The sequence below is a fragment of the Vipera berus genome (genome assembly GCF_964194415.1).
Source record: "Vipera berus genome assembly, chromosome: 2".
NCBI lineage: Eukaryota > Metazoa > Chordata > Lepidosauria > Squamata > Viperidae > Vipera > Vipera berus.
This window is the reverse complement of record NC_138203.1, coordinates 133784143-133804548: the sequence shown is the minus strand read 5'-3', so window position 1 is coordinate 133804548 and position 20406 is coordinate 133784143. Positions and strand designations below refer to the sequence as shown.

Here is a 20406-nt window from a genome sequence, read left to right as displayed (position 1 = left end):
CCCAGTCAGAACCTGAGTGGCATCTGACTTGGACTGAGCCTAATAGGCCTGGATAGGGCAAGAGCAGTGTAATTGGTTACCACCAATCTGAGAGCAGCGCCAATCATATCTGGACTGGAAGCACTGTTGATAACAGCTGCAGGTTTTGGGGTTCGGCCAGCATTTATTTCAGGATCAGATTCTCAAGAAACATCCTGTGGAGAGAAGTAGTCGAGAGGGCATCCCGATCCTTCCTGGTGCTTAAAAAGTTCTTCTGGAAAGCTTTGCTTCCTAATCCTTCAGTACACTGGAACCAGCTGCAATTACTTGTGTGAGGAGGAGAGGCACTCTTGACATGACTCAAAGCACTATTTTTTTATTTATTGCAGGAAGGGAGACCTGCATAAAGAAAAGGTCTGATACAGATTCTGCCTCCAGCACGGAAGCCTTTTTTGCTGCCCTGCATAGTTAATAAGGGTGCTTGGAGATATGCAAGCAATGTATATTTTAACACTTCCATTTGACTGTGGGAAAAGGCCTTACAAATCCACCTTTGATCTGAGAACAAAAGAAGGGGAATTGTTGACTAGTTCCTGCTTCACCATTCAAGTCTCAGCTGTGCTCCCAGATATGAGGACAAAAGTCATACTTGCTCCCATAACCTCTGTTCCAATTTCACCGGACCACTGTCATTACTACAGCTGCTTCTAGGCCCCAAGAGGCCTAGTTCCAGGCCCATCAAACCAGAAGAATAAACCAGCAAGCCTTGGATGTCCAACAAAAAGAGACCAGACATTAGTGAATACATTAATGATTACATTCATGTGTCAAACTAAGCCATGTTTTGCTTAATCATCATAGGTATATGACTACTGGCTGGGCTCACATAACATGAAAGCTAAAAACCATAGCATATAAATCACAGTGATTGGGTTCAGAAAACAGACTCTACCACAATCAGACAAATTGCACTGCAACTTTATGTTTGCGATGAATCCTGTTCATAAGGGTGAGGCCTGAAAACCTTGATCAGTAGGAGAAAACTAGCAGTATGTTTGCTCATGAATAGAAAATACAATTCTAATTTTATTACAGGGATGTGAACAATTTTAATGCAATACGGGGGCAGGGGGGAATCCAAACAGTGTTCTGGAAAACAAATCAATTTTTTCCCAAATAAGGTCGGCACTACAAATTTAAGATCTGCTAAATTGTCACAATCCCTAATCCATGGACATGGAATCGTAATTTTATGGAGAGTGCTTAGGATAATGGGAGCTACATCCAATATGTACGGAAGACTTTGGAAAGGTATTCCATTAAATAAAAACTGGAGAAACACTAGAAACAAAACACTACATCTTCCTCACAGTTTTTGCAGTTAGTTTCCTTAAATGATATGCAGGCTTACATATGTAGTACTGATGATGTTACCTACCATAGTTTGGGTAATGAAATGTCTGCAAGAAAACAACCAAGCTCAGACAGCACCGAGAACTCCTCAGGCTTACATATATAATAGCATGACCTCAGTGGGACTTTTTAACTATTTCTAAATCATATAAACAAGGGCCTCTCCCCTCAACACGTGTCATACACATTACCTGCACATAAACAGAGCAGGGTTTCAATAGCTCTTTTGCATCCACCATTTTGAAGCCAGTGACTGTTGCTGGGAAAATCTATGTATACGCACCTATGGTATAACAGATCCCCAGACTAGCCATTTTTAAAAGCTTACGGGTGGGTTCGAGATAGGCTGTGGATAACGCTGTGGTCAGGATCTGAAATTATCTGTCTCTCACCCAGATGAATAGTCAACACCCAGAAAAAGGAGCAGCCATTAAAATGAACATTATCCTAATACAGGATTTGGAGCAGCACAGGTACCCATTTGGCAACAAGATGCCAACCCACGGCTTGCCCCTTCTAACCTATTATTTATGTAGCTACATGACTGAGAACTGGCAGGCTTCAGCTTGCCTAAGTGGAAGGGAAGAGGAGGGTACCCAGAGAGAAAACAACAATAAGGAATGTATTACCGGGCGGAATTATTTGGGTGGACACGTAAAGCACAAAAGAAAAGACAAGCAGTCAGATGTGCGTAGGCCTAATTGAGAGTCCATATATACTATAGAATCAAAATCATGTGTGCATTTTTTCATATGTCAGTAAATGTATTAATGTACAGCATGTAAGCCCAATGGACTTCAATGATTTCAAAACAATGTTGGGGGTTCTTAAATCATTTTATCATGGAATTCTCAAGGAGACAAGTGGGAATGCTGAATAAAAGGGCTTCCCTAACACTATATTCCCTGGCCTGTGTCTGCAGGGGAGTGCCGGGTTTGTTCTGGAGTGTACTAAAATGTGGGTCCACTGGAACTTTAAAGTTCTCTGTGGCCTGATGGCATTTCAGACACACAGCTCAGAATCCTCTGCAGGATCCTTGGTAGAAAAGAGTTAACCTACAAAAATACCCTGAAAATCAGAAGTATAAAAAGCCAACAACACAGCCAGTTGCTACCCACATGTCCTTATTATTTTTATAAGAAATATCCAAACACATGGGTTTGTCTTCAGCTACATTTTTTTTTAAAAAAAGCAGTTCTCTCTGCACTGAGGAACTTACAGTCTAAATGTCAACAGATGGAAAAACTAGGGGAGATGTAGAGATAACAAGGAATACCGGTAATGAATGGTAGTTACATGTAACCAGGGTCCTTTTCTAACAGTTGGGAACAGGCACCTGGCTTTTAAGCCAAAACAGTAGGGGGGGGGGAGGAGGCTTAGATAAGATTTGGGGAAGGGGAATCAAGAGTGGTAGCCTTTTGTAGTAAGTTTCAAGCATAACGGGATTAAAAACATATATACAAAAAGATGGACCTTGCCTTCTGCCCCTACTCACCGAATCAGGATTAACCCTTGGAGCCTAGGTCTCTTGTCCCATAACATCACCTTCAACCCCAGTTCTCTGAATCTTTAATTTTCATCATTACTACTACTGCTGTCAGCCTCAATCTTAGACATTTGGGCAATGAAGACTGGCTGGAAATTGGGAGGGTGGGGTGGGGGGAAGGAGGCAGTGCCAAGTAGCAGAAAACTCAAGGGAAGACAGCTCCCAAACATGCCTCCTTGGTATTTCTCACCTCTCTCTCTCTTCTTCTTTAGCATTTTAAAACTCTGCTCATGCAGAGAGTGCTTTCTGTTCTCAAGTCTGTATGCAGATCACAGTCCACTGACACAGGCAGCCTCACACAGTCACAGACTGCAGGAGAAATGCAATCATGCGTGCAGTGATACACAGCCACGTATTCCGACATGCATGCACAGCCTCCCCCACATCGTTTTTTTTCTGTTCCTCTCTCCCACAGCCAGACTTCTTGTACATATAGCCTCCCACAAGTCGTCCCTTCTGCTCACATGTACAACCTGAATGCAGAACCAGATATGTGCAATGAGAGACATAAATAGGGATCTTACAGTGATTCATATAGAGGTCCCAACTCGTATCTGAAATTCTAAATACAGATATGCATGCAAAATCATGCTAAAATGTTACAAACAACACAGATTGTTCTTCTGGAGATTACGTATGTTCGTATATTTTAGAAAAAATCATCTCTTTAACAGCCAATAAAAATTGACCTGAAAGCCAAGATATTGGATCATTTGATCTCCAGTTGCACCTTTGACACTTGCCACAAACTTTTCCAAACCACCCCTCCCCATGCTGTGTCACTCTGCCCCGTTAGTGCCCCCTGTAGCATGGTCACAGGAAACTGGCATGTGAGGTAACTTGACATGCCCCCGTCTAATTGTTTGGTGAGCAGAAAGTACCAGAGTAGTACAAGAAAGTGAGAAACCATGTTAAAGAAAGCAGGTCCCCTCCCATATGCCAACACCTGGAGAGCAAACTCATACCCATCCAGGGAAGCCCTGGCACCTGAAGCACCGAAGTAACCAGTCAGCAAAAACAACGCCTCTCTATGTTAAGACACAGGGGTGATTCAAATGTGTGCTGAAATAACATAATATTAATATCTGACTAGAAGGAAGCAGCAGTGATGGCCAGGGAAGGTATCCCAGGCCAGGTGATATTATTCAGCAGGGTGGACAATGCCCATGCCATCCTGCTGCTTGGTGATGCCCACTTTGGATAATGATGCTGGTACTGGCCAGGTTGCATTCGAGCAGGGATGGGTGAAGGAGAGGCGTTTTAAGAAGAATGGCAGCATAAAGGCTGCGGTACCTAAGTGAGAGGAGGAGGGGAGCGGGAGGGGGGAGCTGGAGAGGGGAGAAAAACAGTGTTGGGAATCCCACTCACCTCGTGTCCTAGAAGGGCAGCAGCTGCACTTGGCCAGGACTTTGCGGAACAAGTGGTGGCAAGCACAGCCTTGCTGGCTCCCACCTCTCATGGTGCCGCCCGGCTGTGCTGGGCTCCGTCACTCACTTTGCCAGCCATCGAGTAAGGGGACAGTACTTCCTAGGCAGTGAAAGGGGGTTGTGGTGGTGGTGGGTGGGTGGGGGGGAGTTCCTGCCATCGCAGCCGTTTGCTCAGTGACAGAACAACAGGGCTGGGCTGGTGCTGCCCGTGGGGAGGAGGAGCTTCTGCAGCTGGCCCCTTGCTTCTCTCCTCCCTCCCTCCCTTCCTCTTCTCTCTCTCTCTCTCTCTCTCTCTCTCTCTCTCTCTCTCTTCATCCATCTCCAGAGCTTCCCGGAGCCAGACTCCCCCTCCCTCCCTCCCTCCCTCCCTCCTTCCTTCCTTCCTCACTCTTGCTGAGCCATTGCAGCCAGCTCTGCACCAGCTGAGCCTGCAGCAGGCACAAGTGAGATCTCTGGTGTTCCCACCACTGCAGAAGGCTACTGTGAGGAAGGAGAAGAAAAGAGAAAGAAAACAAACCTGGGTGGATGCAGCAGTCTGGGATTGGGGAGGCCAGGGAACAAATACACTAGTGTGTCTGAAGGAGTGTGCGCGGACATACAAACAAAAAAGGGTGAGTATACAGTGTGCCCAAACTATATCAGCTAATGTTCCAGAGAGGAATGAGTTGGCAGCTTCTCTTGTGCTGATGGCTGTGAAGGCTGAGTCTTACATAGTGCATTAGTGCTACAGTTCCCCCCCCCCCCCGCCGCCGCCGCCCCGCATCACACAGGACAGCAATAACTCCAGAAACAGGGAGCGGAGAGGGATTTGTACAGTCCTTTTCACACCAACTTCCTGTCGCAAAGGTAAAAGCCTCATCTTCAAAACAAAAGGCAGCTGAAAATGCCTACGCAGAAGACAATACAATACTTAGTTTGGATCAGTCACTCTCTCTCAGCACAACCTGCCTCTCATACTCTATAGGAATTAAATTGGAGAAAGGAGTGCTAGGCTCCTTACGTTCCTGGAGAAAAAGTAGTGGGGGAGGTACTGTAAATCTAACAAATAAAACAGAAATACATTTTCACATAGCAAAAATTTTTATACACAAAACCCGCAACACGTAAGAGCCGATATGATGCAGTGGTTAAATTGTCGGATTGGGACTGGGGAGACTAGATTGAAGTCCATAATAAGCCCATCATGATCGCTCAGTTCAATTATTTCAGGGATTATTGTTGAGTTGATGACACTGCCTGTGCCCGTGCACACTAATGTTCCCAGAACAACTGTATCTATACATTTGAAAAGTCAGGCAGATGATAATCACAGGAAGAACACCACTCTCTTGCTGTGTGTAGCTTGCTGTGCTTCATGTTATCCTCACAATGAAGTTTGCTTGGGGGGATGACTGGCCAAATGAAGTCTAAACATCAAAGGTGCTAGAGCTAGACTTATCTGAGAAGACCCAAGTTCAAATCCTCTATCAGCCATATACTATTTTGAGCCATTTGCAATGCTTAATTCTTCCTTACAGAATTGTTATCAAGATAAAATGGGGGTGAGTAAATGAGACCTATATTGTTCAAAAATTCTTGGAAGAAAAAGTAGGTATAAGTTGAATATGTAAAAACATAAAAGTGCATTTTGAATGAAGGAAATATTGACATTTACATTTGCACCAGTCCCCAGAGATTACATTTACTGCTACCTTTTAATATTTTTCCCCCTTTCCTTGTTACCACAATGTCACACTTTCACTTTCCTACTGACCCACAAAAAAAGCCAAACCTACATCAGGAACATGCTTTACTACTACTGAAAGATTTCCATCATCTAATGCTTCTCAGGCCTGTTGTGACTACAACCTCCATCGTCTCCAACCAGAATTTAAATAGTGCAGTACAGAACTAGAAACAAACTAAAAATTATCATCCAGGATCACAGAGTTCCTTGAGATTGTCCAGCATGCCACAGAATGATGATTATTTTAGTATGAATGATCAACTCATTGGGCTGGTTTAATAATCAGTGTTAAAAACTAGACATAAGATCAACTCTTTAAAAGTGCTTCCTATTTTTTTTCTTTCATTACCCCAAACCACTTATCCAACTGAGGACTGCTCGTAAGTCCCTTCCTTCAACACCATTGTAACTTCGAATAGACAGTGAATAATGGTCATAATTTGTAAAAACAAGATCACTGAATGAGATCTATATCATTTCAGTCAATTGCCGTTAGTAATTTCAATGACTTTTGTCTTAATAGGAGGAATACTTTGGGAGATTTTTGAATATATTTTAGTGTGCATGGCAATCTTTAAATCAATTTAAATGTTGTGATAGGTAATGGGTTCGTATGTCGCTATCAGAAGAAAAACATCTACCCAATTTCGGGTAATTTGCCCAGGTTTGGGAAGCACTGGAGGTAAAAAGCAAACAAGTAAAAAAGGAAGTTGAGAGAAAACATTCTTTATTGGGTGTGATGTTTTCCTACTTGCAGGATGTATTTGGTTGTTATACTGGGTAGCTTTTAAAAATAACATCATGCGTTTACATGCTCTTCAGAGATGGTGCAATCTTCTCTGTCACTCTACCATTCCATTCTGCTGCAAATTGTAGATTAGACCTTGTCTGCAACCTGCTCAGTTCAGGTATACGTTGTTGTTTTTTTTATCTCAAATCAGATTTGAATCAAAGATTAGCGCTGGCACCTATTTTCAAAGTGCAAGTTCAAGTGTGTAACATACGGAGCAATAATAATGGTAAAAGTGACTGTCATTATTTCTCAGATTCTTTTCAAAGATAAGGATTGAACAGGACATTAGGATTCTACTTTTCTCACGCCTGGCTTAAATCATAGCACCCTTTTTTTAATGTTAAAGATGCAATCATCTTAATAGCGTTATGTTTTCACCCTAAGACCTTTGGTTTTATGTGCCATTTAAATTGGTCATTGCTTCTGATGAAGTGCTGAGAATAGTTTGTTACAGAATCTAGGGGTCAAGCTTGCTCATCCCAGTACTTCTCAAATATGTTAAATTGTGATCTGTACCAAATATCTGTTGACTGTGGGAGCGTTAGTGCCAACTTATTTGGAAGCTGCTACGTGGAGAGAACGTAATCCTGCTGCCTTTCTCTCACAAACTACAATTTCAAAAGAATGTTTAAAAAATAGTTGTGTGGATATTGCTCAAATATCGGGGTAGATGGAGGTGAGGACAAGGTCTGGTATCCTATAACCAGGATGCTGTTGGAAGAGGATAATATTTCTACATTTGTATAGTGAGACTGTAGGATAAGAACAAAGGAAGGTAAAGAAAGATAGTTTTTTAAAAAAGCACAAGAGAAGCAAATGCTATAGCAGGATAACTGTAGACTAAATGGATTTGGGACAAAAAATAACAATATATTTCCCCCTTCAATTTTCACTGGTAAGAATGTTTTATAATGGTGGGAAGAAAAGCAAATTGTCTCAGTAAGTCTGCAGAACATTGGCTGAGCTGGCAAGGCCAAAGACAGAAGATAAGATGAGGAACTACAAATCAATTATCTGAATGTCTCTTATGTTAGCTATTATTTAACCGCCATGCACATTTTACCTACTACTACTATACTCTCGTATAGTAATGACTCAAGGGAATAAGGGTGGCTGTTGCACCTTTAAATTGGTAGCTCTTCCACTTTGCAAATGCTCTCCTGAGAGGCTGGAGATGTTCAAGCTGCCAGATAATGAGTTCATTAGAAAGCTCGTAGTCAGAGAAGCTTTTCCACCTTAGGCCACTGCAAGCTTACACCGTAGTTAATTGGCTAGCCAACTACTTGTCTTCTAGTCAGGTCCTCAATGGAGCAGAATCAAGCATTTCCCTTGAGACCTGGCTAAACAGAATGGCAGATTACTAGTTCCAATTCCAGATCCAGTCGGGTAAGAATATAGCTGGCTTTGGTAGTACTAAATTACTAGAAAAGTCTCATTGCTCATTTGAACAATGAAAAGCAGGGGCATTGCCAAGCAGATGGAACTGGCAAGGAATCTTACCTCCATTCAAGAGCCCATCAATGTAGAGATGTCATCAGGTCTGAAAGAAACATGCCTAGCTCCCCTGCCTGCTGCTCGTGGAAGTAATCTGTTAATTATTCTGGGAACTAATCAACTGAGGCTCATCCTTTCCGCCCCTTCCTTCAATCTTCTTGCCTCTGTTTTGAGTTCCTTATTTATTTATTTATTTATTTATTTATTTATTTATTTATTTATTTATTTATAATCCCATTTATATCCCGCCCTTCTCCGAAGACTCAGGGCGGCTTACAAACTAAGAAGCACAAATCAATGTGCTTAGCAGTAGCCTTCATTCTATGTATATGCCTGCTTATTAGGGCTTTCGCCCCCCCCCAAGCGGCATTTTTTTACAAAGTCAGCTTAATTGCCCCCAACAATCTGGGTCCTCGTTTTACCTACCTCGGAAGGATGGAAGGCTGAGTCAACCTTGAGCCTGGTGGGACTCGAACCTGCACTAATTGCAGGCAGCTGGTGTTACTTAAGGAGGCATTAGCCCACTGCTCCACCAAGGCCCTTTTTGCTTATTGCCATGAACAGCTTACTCTTTTCTGACCTCTGTGTTGCCTCCCTCTTTTCCCTGCTTTCATTTAAAACAACTTCTGCCAACTGTCATTCTAATGCTCTTACTTTCATGTCTTTCCCACCCACCCACCCACCCCCACACACTTTATACCCAGCAAACCCAATACTATCTCCTATTTTCTGAAGCTGCATCCTTAATTGTTAGCTGCCCGTGAAAAGTCTTATTTCCTAATATTTGATTTATTTTCTTTACATGATTAACAGGAAAAACAAAAATAATTTCTCTATTTTTATTGCTTCCAGGTAGCATTACAATGTAGCCCCTAATGCTACTGGTCAAATGGCATTATCTACTTTTTCCATCTTTTCTTCCTTAATGGATCTTTTGGGTGTGAGGAAAAAAAACCCAAGAAAGCAAAAAATGAATAAATTCCTTAAATAAGGCAGGGTAATTGTATAATAAAAGCCTAATCTAGAAACACCTGTCATCTGTTTTCCCTTGGTCCTTCTTTTTAGTCAAAGAAGCAGAATCTGACGTCTCTCTTTTTCAACTTTGTTCTGTGTGCCTATATACTTTCAGGGATGCATGGATGGATGGATGGATAATAGATAAACAGAGACAGATTTCTCTCCAGATCAAGCTTTGAGAAAACTTATATCTTAAGATCAGAGGTATACAGCCTGGGGACTTTAGACTGCAATGTGGGCCCAAAAGCTTGGGGAAATTCCTCATACCTTTTGCCATTCAGTTTTAATCATAAGGTAATAAAGGGGAAACATTATTCAATATATAGCTCATATCAATGTTAACTGTATTCCATTAATTAAATATACATTTGTATTAAATCAAATAAAAGGTTTTCTTCCCTGATTAAACCTTGTTCTTGATTTTTAGCTATTTGGGAGCAATTATGACAAGTGTGACCTGGCACCCACTTCATGAGTTAAAGCAAATTGAGCACTGCCTCCTATCTGATCTCACCAGTTGTTACTTCAGTCTCTCAATTCCCAAGCAGTTGTTGAGGATTATGAGAGTTGCAGTTAACATAGTTAGCAAATATTATGCAGGGGAAGGCAATCCCATTGTAGCAGTCAACAGATCCGTTACAGTATTTCAGGCATGGGCTTTCCTCAGCCTAACCCAGGGGTAGGCAACCTCGGCTCTTTTATGACTCATGGACTTCAACTCCCAGAATTCCTGAGCCAGCTTGGCTGGCTCAGGAATTCTGGGAGTTGAAGTCCATGAGTCATAAAAGAGCCGAGGTTGCCTACCCCTGGCCTAACCTAAAGTTATTAAGAATTGAATCTAGGAACTGATACTTGCAAAACCTTGCATTCAAAAATCATCCTAATGAAAATGGCCTTGGGGGAAGCAACCACGTTTGAAAAATTGGGAAATTAGGAATTTAGTATGTGCAGCTCTCTGATTCCAGTATTTGCACCGAGACCGATTAGATATGTGACAGTTTTATTTCCCAAAATGACAATCACCAAGATCAGATTTTCTTCATTGCTTTGTGCTCATGTAACAGATGGATTTCTAGAAAATGTATCAGACAAATGTGACAAGTGTCTTCATGAGTTTTTTAAGAATACAAAAAACCCATTTGTAAATCATATAAAGGATTGGTTCTCTGTTAAAGCAGGGCAGGGATAGCAACATGGAACCATAGATACTAGGCTGGGTACCTCCTTCTCCCATATGTTAATTTGAAAGAATTCATATCACAAGAGATTTGCTGATCACTACAATACTAGCAGCTGGCAGGCTCCGGCTATTGACAGAACCATCTTGCTAGTCTACTTTGTCTTCAGTCCTGCAATCTTCCCTCTTTTAGGATAGCCTCTGAAATATGTCTTTAATGTAGCTAGACCTGAGCAGACATCTAAAATAGACCAAGCAGTCCAACTGGGTTAGGTAGAAACTTTCCTGCATGAGCATCTTTCCCAACTTGTTTTCTAGAGAAGAATGTTTATTGCCCAATGGCCATGCTAGCTATTTAACTTGGTTTCATCATACTGTCTCCTGTAGCACGAAGAGTAGATCTTTTTAAACATAGTGGAATAGACCATAACCAGGGAAAAGATACGCACAGAATGGCTAAGGCTGGACTCCTACTTTATTCAGAGTTGTAGATTGGTTTACATTTTGTGTTAGACTGGATTCAAATATCACATTGAGACATGTCTGCTTGACCATGGTTTATTGTAAAAAACAAAAATCACAATTGGGAGGATTCGCACAAGCTTCATCATTTTTTCATGATGGTTTAGCCATTGCAGTGTACTCTGTGTTTTGACTTACCATGATACATTTAATCCAACCAATTGTGGCTTATTCAAAAATATACTTGAAACAGACTGTGTGCTTTGTGAGCTGCAAACCCAAATTAAGACTGTGCAATACCAGTGAAGAAAATAAGAGGAAGACTTCATGGGGGTGGGGTGACATCAACGTGATGGGGTCCCCCATGAGCAACCCATTTGAATGGTGCATACTAGTCAAAAAATGAATACACACAAAAGGCTAATAGCTAGCAGTATCGATATACTTTGGAGAAATATTGCCTGTCAGAGAAGGCAAGATTCATTAAAGGTATTACAATCATTGTCCAAGTTCCCCAGATCAATGAGAAGTTTTAGTTATTTAGTTTCCAACATTGTATGCTACTTATTTGTTAGGAGTTACATAGTATGTGAATAAATGTACTTAGAGAGGAAACTTACATCCCTGGGAAATACGGCATCAATGATCAATTATTCAAGTATGTTGGAGCATAACAAGATGAAAAGAAATGGTAAAGCTGCTTTCCTTATTGCACTGGATCTGGAGAGGCAACCTAACAATAAAATAAACCAAGCAGCTCACCTTCTTCCGTGACCTGGACCACAGGGATTTCCGAGGATGCTATTGCTTCTTGCTGGCATCCCATATCAGGCTGCCCCCTGTTGCTAGCCTGGGGTTGCATCTCAGCCCCCAGGTCTGACAGCTGTAATGAAGCAGGAAAATATGTTCAGGTTTTAGGTTAGGATTCAAATAGCCTGTTTGGTATCAGGAGCCTCAGCATCAGAAATAGATCACAAGCTGGCACATAGCAGTTAATAGATATATTTTTGACACATGAAATTAGCGTAGTTTGCAGGTCATTTTTGTGAGCATCAAGGATGCCTGAACTGCGTATCACAGACACATTGCAGTTTTTATACCATTTTTTTAAAAAAATTGATGTAGCTGTTTCTCTCAAATGAAAAAAAAATCAATCTGAGATTCTGGCACGAAGCATTCCTATGCAATCACAGAAGGCAAGATATATTTATTTTTTATTTATTTTTTATTTTAATTCCATTTATATCCCGCCCTTCTCCGAAGACTCAGGGGGGCTTACAAGCTTAGCAGTAGCCTTCATTCTATGTATATGCCTGCTTATTAGGGCTTTCATACACCCCCCCAAGCGCATTATTACAAAGTCAGCTTAATTGCCCCCAACAATCTGGGTCCTCATTTTATGAAACCTTACTTCTTTGCTATATTTTGTGGCAAACCTCAAACTTGTGTCAATTCATTTTGACTGCCTAACTAGAAAACAGAAACTTACTTTTAAAAGAATGAGAAATAAAGAAACAAGAATTTCCAAGTCTTCTCAGAAGTTCAGGAGACTTTCCATTCTAATGCCTGGATCACAGACAGACATCATGTCTGACCCCCCCCCCAAGGGATGCATTAGTTTCCAAGTCAGAACTTCACGCCTCCCCATCACGGCTCTTTCCTCTCACCCCACCCCACCCCGGTTTATGTATCAATTAGTTACTGTGGAAATCCAATTATTTCACGTATGTGAAAGTTGGAAGTGTTTGCCCTCTCTTGTGGTTCAGAAGAGGATTGCTAAGGGAAAAAAGCAAGGATACTTCCCTGTTTTCCAGTACCTGCTTCCAAACTTCAGTTCTCCACTATTATTCCTGTGCAAGAGAAGGGGAAGCCATGAATGTGTTCTCCCTCTCTTCCCCACTGAAGGAAACCAAGCCATTGTATTTCCAATGTCATTAGCTGCTTCTTTACAGATTTTATTTGGGGGGGGGGGCAGGGAAGGAAGTAAAAGAGAAAGCAGCTGACTTCCTCTTTCCCCTCATTTAAACCACTCTCCTGTGGTACAAAACTGACCATGCAAGTAGGTCACAAAAGCTACAAAAGTGATGCTGGGAGTTGTTCTGGATTACACAGTACCTGGCCACAAACCTGGGTGACCCAATTTCTATGACTAATATAAAAAAGGTCTGATAGACAGAATTTTCACACAAAGGGGAATTGGATCTTCTTTCCCACTCAGTTGGATACCTCAAAGAGAGACTTAACTCCACAGCAAAACGGAATCTCCTTGTTCTGAAGAGGTGTGAGTATCTCTTTAGAAGAAATATTGAAATGAAATCCCTATGGAAAGATGACCTCTTCAAGACCAAGCTTTTGCACTTTCTGGGCGTATCTGTTTGAATTTCTGTAGGAAACAGAATACAGAATTAAATGGACTTGACATGGTAGACTAATCTGTAAACACTAATCTTAAATCTTTTTGCTATATAATGCTCTTCCTGGAGTTGGCGGAGTAGAGACAGAGCACCAGAACAAAGTACTGAGTAGGCACAAAGTGTGAAGATACTGGGGACATAGAAAGAAAAACAGTAATGTTTACAAGTAGATTTTAAAAAGAGCAGAAACAAAGACAAGCCAATGTACATGCTAATTCTGGCAAAAAAAAAATCAAACCAAGTAGGAAAAGAGAAAATTCTGGTTCCTGTGCATATTCTTCCCCATCTTACCACCTAACCCTAAAATCCTGTTTTCTTCATTGGTCTGCCAAACATCACCAGGAAGCCTGTAAACAGAACATAAATGTTTCTGTTTTGCTCTATAGACACAAAAAGATAGGCAATGACTGACACACTGCTCCATATAAATGTTGTTAGCTGCGAAGTCATGTCTGACCCATCGGACAACGTTCCTCCAGGCCTTCCTATCCTCTACCATCTTCTGGACTCCATTTAAGCTCACGCCTACTGCTTCAGTGACTCCATCCATCCACCTCATTCTCTGTTGTCCCCTCCATATAAATAGGTCCTATTTAATTACTATCATCCCTAACTTTAAAGTTTGAAGCCAATGGCCACCATGTCACATGGCACTGGATTCAAGAGCTGCACAGAAAAAGTTTTATCTGTCCCTGAATCTACTTCTAAATTCACCAGACGTCATAAAATAACCACAGCTCATTTCTCAAGATCCAGCACTCTTTCTTCCTTGAAACTGGGATGACCAGATACAGCGAGTGCGGAGCCTTTTGTGATACTGCAGTTTGATAGTCCACAAGTGAAGTTGAGCTAATGACTGCATCGTCTGATATAAAAGTAATACTATATGACAGCCAGCCTGAGCTGACACATTATGTTCCAGTTTTGTGAGTTTTTCCACTGTGTCACTGATGTAAAAAATTAAATAGGGGGCTAAGATACACCCTTGCTTAACGCTCTTAGAAGTAGACATTGCAACAGCAATACATCAAGCTACATCTGCTCAGTTCCCTCCACACCTCCTAAAATTAGCAAATCTCCAGCTTTCTTTGTATAGTCATCCTTCTTCTTATAACATGGGATCTAAGCCCAGATCCAAAATGATTAAGCACAGAGGTTGGGCACTGTAAAAATGATGCCCTGCTGAAGAACCAGCTATTCAGCAACTAGTCTCTCTTGGGTAGCCATGCGTAAACAAGTCTTGATAGAGAATAATATTTGTAGCTCAGGGTTGAAAATGAGGGATTCTTGGTGATCACCCCACTCCCTGCCAGCACTGATGATGTTACCTACTTTGGGTAATGAAATGATTGCAAGAAAATAACCAAGATCAGAGAGCATCAAGGACCCCTCGTGAACAAGTCGGTGCAAAAACTGTCAAGCCATTAGAGAACCGTACACACTGCTCAGTATGACATGTGGGTCATACAACCAAAATGGAGTAATGTAGGTGGTAGACTACAGTACCTCTAAAGAAGTAGTTTAATAGTTTAATAGTTTATTAGACTTATATACCGCCCTTCTCCCGTAGGACTCAGGGCGGTTCACAAGGTTTTTAAAAGAAACAATACCACAATTACAAAATTTAAAACAATTAAAATGATTATATTAAACCTTGAATATAAAAATCTTAGTTAAAAACCAATTAAAACCCCAATTAATACCCTCAGTCCAGGCCAGAGAGCTCGAAGAGCCAGGTCTTCAGGTCCCAGCGGACTGAACGGAGGTCAGGGGCAGTCCTAAGCTCTACAGGCAGCTGATTCCAAAGGGCCGGCGCACCCACTGAGAAGGCCCTCCCCCTGGGTATTGTCCACTGGCAATCTTACCGGCGGTACCCTGAGAAGACCCTCCCTGTGGGAGCGCACAGGACGAAGGGAGCTTGATGCCGGCAGCAGGTGTTCCCTCAGATATCCCGGACCCAAGCCATTTAGGGCTTTATAGGTCATCACCAGCACCTTGAATCTCACCCGGAGGGCAACTGGAAGCCAATGCAGCTCACAGAGCAGAGGTGTTATGTGGGAGTATCGGGAAACCCCCATCACAACCTGCGCGGCTGCATTCTGTGCCAGCTGAAGCCTCCGGGTGGTCCTCAAGGGCAGCCCCATGTAGAGAGCGTTGCAATAGTCCAATCGGGAGGTCACGAGCCCATGAGTGACTGTGCGCAGGGCATCTCGGTCCAGATAGGGCCGCAACTGGCGCACCAGGCGAACCTGGGCAAAGGACCCCCTGGTCACGGCTCCTATATGATCTTCAAAACTGAGCCGCGAATCCAGGAGGACGCCCAAGTTGCGTGCCCTATCGACGGGGGGCAACACCTCACCCCCCATCATTAAAGATGGAATAGGCTGGTTAGCCCGAGATGCCGGTATGCACAGCCACTCAGTCTTGGCAGGATTGAGATGAAGCCTGTTTCTTCCCATCCAGACCCAGACTGCCTCCAGGCAACGGGACATCACAGTGAGGGCATCACTGGGTTGGTTCGGGGTGGAAAGAAAAAGTAAATGCCAACCTGCCTACATCAGGCTTGCAAACATCTGTAGACACAGTTACTTGCAGCAGAGTTTAAAAAAATAAATAAATCCCACCAGGTGACCATGTAATGAAAAACTAGCTCTTTTCCCTTTTTTGGCCAGCAAGTGCTACAGATTTATTAGCATAAGTTTATTCCATGAAAATAATTCAGAGAGGAAGTCATGTTATTCTGCTTCTTGCTAAGGGGGTGGGGGTGAGTTTAAAACAACAATAAAACTTGAGCTTTCCCAGGATCACAAGTCTACTTTTCCTGATACTACACCAGGGAAAACAGATTAGTATGGATTCCTGTGAGACTGTAACGTTTATAAACTTAAAAGGGCAAGATTAGCTTAAGAAGACCCTTGAATCGTCTTTTTTTTCCACGCAGAGAATACAATTGACAGGATTCACAAACATCTGATTTGGCAACTACCATATTGTAAGTCACTCATTGTAGGTCAATGGAGTTTCTGCCCCTCCTCCTCCTCCTCCCACTCCCTAATTTTCTGGGCTGGGCAAAGGTCATGAATGAGAGGGGGGGATCTTCTTCCCTTAGCCCTGGGGTTGGGAGCGGGCAGCACTAAAAACACCCTGGAACTGAAAGACCAGTTGGCCTGGTTATCCTTGGCTTTCAACAGACCGAACCTTGTAGACCTGTCTGTCTTTTCTGCTACTTGTTAATGTTACTAATGCCTTTCAGAAAGTGGGAGCCCTTTTTTAAACTGAGCTTAAATTACAAACATTTAGAAATCAAGATGATGCTTGGGTTGTTTTGTTTTGTTTTGTTTTTTCATCAATTATGGGGGGTTATGAGAGCCTTGGTGGAGCAGTGGGCTAACGCCTCCTTAAGTAACACCAGCTGCCTGCAATTAGTGCAGGTTAGCGTCCCACCAGGCTCAAGGTTGACTCAGCCTTCCATCCTTCCGAGGTAGGTAAAATGAGGACCCAGATTGTTGGGGGCAATTAAGCTGACTTTGTAATAATGCCGCTTGGGGTGTGTGTGAAAGCCCTAATAAGCAGGCATATACATAGAATGAAGGCTACTACTGCTAAGCTTGTAAGCCGCCCTGAGTCTTCGGAGAAGGGCAGGATATAAATGGTATTAAAATAAATAAATAAAAAAATTAAAAAAAAATAAAAAAAACTTTTTTAAAAAAAGCACAAGCCTATCCCCTATGAAATAGGAATGCCACAATGTCCTCGTGCAGCTTTCCAGCAACTGTGACTGCACAGCTTCAACGACACTCCAAACAACTCTATAATTGAAAAAAAGCAACCCTCAAAAGAATCCATTCCACCAAATAAACCCAGAGATGCCATATAATACTGTCTTCTTAGTAACTTACCAGCCTTGTCCAAGGCAGCACATTTACTGTAGTTCTGCTAAGACAGGAGCATTCCAAAGGCTATAAAAACCCAATCTTTACTTTTCCATTAGAGCTGTGCCTGCCCCACCCCTTTAGCATTGCTCACCAACCCCCACAAGCTCATTTTTCTGTCCTGGACAAGGGATATCAGCCTTCTGGGTGGGGAGAAGCACAGACTCACCCTGATAAAAAAAAAAGATTGGAAGCGAAATTCCTCCTGGATCCATTGTCACACCCCAGTTTTCAGAACAATAAAATAACTTTTAAAACGGGAGTTTGAGGATGACGGGAAGACTCTCCCCAAAACTTAAAAACCTCCACTTAGCCTTAATGAAGAAAATTGCACAATTGGAGAGAAGAGATTCCTATTCATCTTACCTTCCCACCTTCAGGGCTGGAAATGTCTGGAGGATAAGGATGACCCTAATCTGACATGATTTACTTCTTCTGATCAAGGGGTCAGCACAGACCTCCCACGTTAACTTAACAAAACTAAAACTCTGACTGTAATGGCTATACCACAGCAGTCGTGGTCACAGATAACAACATGGAAATGTACTGATTTGCAGTTCAAAGTCCATCAGCAGTCTAGAATCTTATAGACAGTGTCATCTTGACCTCCCCGGGACTACTATAGATGGCAAAATTTTCAGAACATACTTATCTTATTTACTGGGGAATTATCAATCCTCCAGCTCAGTACTACAATCAGTGCCTCAGATACATCCTTTCTCCCCTCCCCCCTTGGGAAAAAAAATCCCCCACTTCCTTGGACAATGCATTTTCTCCAAGCAAGCAATAACTTGCAACGTAACTGACCCAGAGGTGCTCCTCATAAACCTTCGGTTGCCCCCAATTATCCCCACTGTGCTTAAATGTTACATGCAAGACTGCTTCTTTTCTTGCAAAAGTTTTCCTCCTCCTCCCACTGCCTAGTTCCCTCAAATCTTACCCAGGGTTGGCTGGGTAGAGCCAGCGATGTTAGGATATCCCCCATGGCTCCTAGCATCTGGTCAGTACGTCCCCCTGTCTGCTGTGGAGCCTTCATGATGCTGAGGATCCTGCTCACCTTCTCCCACCACACTTGGCTTCAAAGCAGGAGGCATCTGGAGGACTGGGAGGAGACTGGGCACCCTGCCTGTGTGTATGTTTGTGCGTGTCTAGGTCCGTGTCTGTGTTGGGTGCTGGAACAGTCAAGTAAAAAACCATTTCCAAGTCAGCCAGCTCCAGCTACCATATCTTCCCTGCTACAAGCGGCTGCCTCTTTAGCCGCACCCCTGTGTGTCTGGATCCTAAACCCTTTTATCTCTTAAACATCATCTCCATTTACAGGCATTCAGAGATAGTCATGGATTAGGGACAAAGGGGACACTGCAGACAAAGTTAAGCATGTGGCCGTGACTGGCAGCTGAATTCTGTATAAAAGGAAAATGGCAGATAGCATGATTTAAAGGGGACATCAGCAGAGGGAAATTGGCTAGCTCTGGCAAATAGCAGGGTTCAGAAGTGTTAAATCTGAAACTAGTTTAAACAGACTATGAAAGCGCAGGAGTAAACGAAAGAACTAGTGGAAAATTCAAGCGTTTAATTATGATAATATGACACAGAGATAAACATCTAACACTACAGTATTCATTCTGTGAGCAGCACAGTCCTGCCGCTAAACAGTCCTGCCATTGAGCCAAAGGGATAATGCATTCAAGATAGTCAGCCACTAGAGGGCACCACATAGTCCGCCTCAGTTGACCTTAATAAAATGCCCCTTGAGTTCTTCCATGACTTCCCATTCACAAGTCAGGCATACAACTCAGATGGTGTTTTAATTCTTTCCAAACCTAGGAAAACCTAGCCATTTCCTAATCAAAACGGGCTGCCTTCTACTAAGGGGAGACATTGTGCTTGAGGTGATTTGGAATTTTCACCGACAAAATGGCTTTTATGGTGGGGGTTGCCAGTTCACCAAATGGCTGCCATGTAGATGCTGCCAGTCACAACGCCCATTTACCAGAAACTCATGAGGTACTCTCATTCCCCAGCTACGCTCTTTACCACTCCAACTTAGCTTTGTCTTCCCCCACAGACGTATACCCTACCTTGAAAGTAAAGAGACACTTCCAAGAAAACACTAAGTTGTAGCCATATAGCATTTTCTAAGAATATATAGTAAGGTTTACATGGAACCCTGAGAGATTCTTATGAATAAAAAGGATAGCACTGTTTTGCTTAATAAGAGAATACTTCCCCTTTGTTTTTACTCCTTTATATGTTTCAAAAAAATATTAGGCAAGGGAGGAAGTCTGGCAGGAGCCAAAAGAGGCGTAGCCAGGCAAGTTGGTACCCAGAAGCAGCACTCTGCTGACCCCCCTATTGTGTTGATGGGATCTACTTGATAGCTGCCTAGCAACCAGCAAATGCTTCTCGACCAGGCCAATGGGAAACTTTCAAAGTGACCTCCCAAAATTCAGGGCACAGAAAGGCCACCTGTGTGGAACAAAATGAGGAATGGCAAAGATCAGTAACTTCCTTCACACTGCTGTTTTATCCCATGAGGGTTCGTTTCCATCTGCTGCATTATCTGAATAGAAAAAGCTAAGGTTAGGTGGACTGGATCAACTCACTTCTTCGAATATTTCATTTTGAAATCTCCTGTTCGCAGTCTACCAACTGATCATTTGCATGCCTTGTAAATTAATTTTCCGATAACGACAAGGATTACTTCTAAGAAAGTATGCCCACATTTCAACCATAAAAAGCAATAGTTGTAACAATTATCAAGCCACGATCTCAGTGATCATGAGACATCACATACATTACCTACTACTGCCAGCAGTGGCCTTTTACTAATGGTAGTGGCTACCTCTAGTGGTCTGCTTACATTTACTTGAACGCTTGTTGAATGTATGTTTGCTTCTGCCTCAATGGGAAATCTCATTTTTAAAAATTATCAAGACTTGCTGTCCAGAACACAACATCAAAAGAAAGCTCTCCAAGTGCCTTTTAAGGTTGGGTTAGTCATATTTCCAGGAGGAAATTCTGGG

The 20406-nt window shown here is 42.5% G+C and overlaps 1 protein-coding gene across 3 annotated transcripts in view; it reads right to left on the bottom strand.

Moving 5' to 3' along the window:
* The window catches only part of ARHGEF25 (Rho guanine nucleotide exchange factor 25), a gene marked incomplete at its 5' end in the record, with an annotated part of 100817 nt that overhangs the window by 58501 nt on the left and 21910 nt on the right, over positions 1-20406 (bottom strand). Inside the window, 2 exons of one of the 3 annotated variants that reach the window (XM_081316590.1) lie at positions 11797-11917; positions 18321-18416. In XM_081316590.1, the coding sequence (XP_081172716.1) occupies positions 11797-11917; positions 18321-18416 (217 nt within the window). Of the gene's footprint in view, positions 1-4306; positions 4467-11796; positions 11918-18320; positions 18417-20406 lie in introns of those variants that run through there. The other 2 variants (XM_081316591.1, XM_081316592.1) reach the window with 2 other exon arrangements.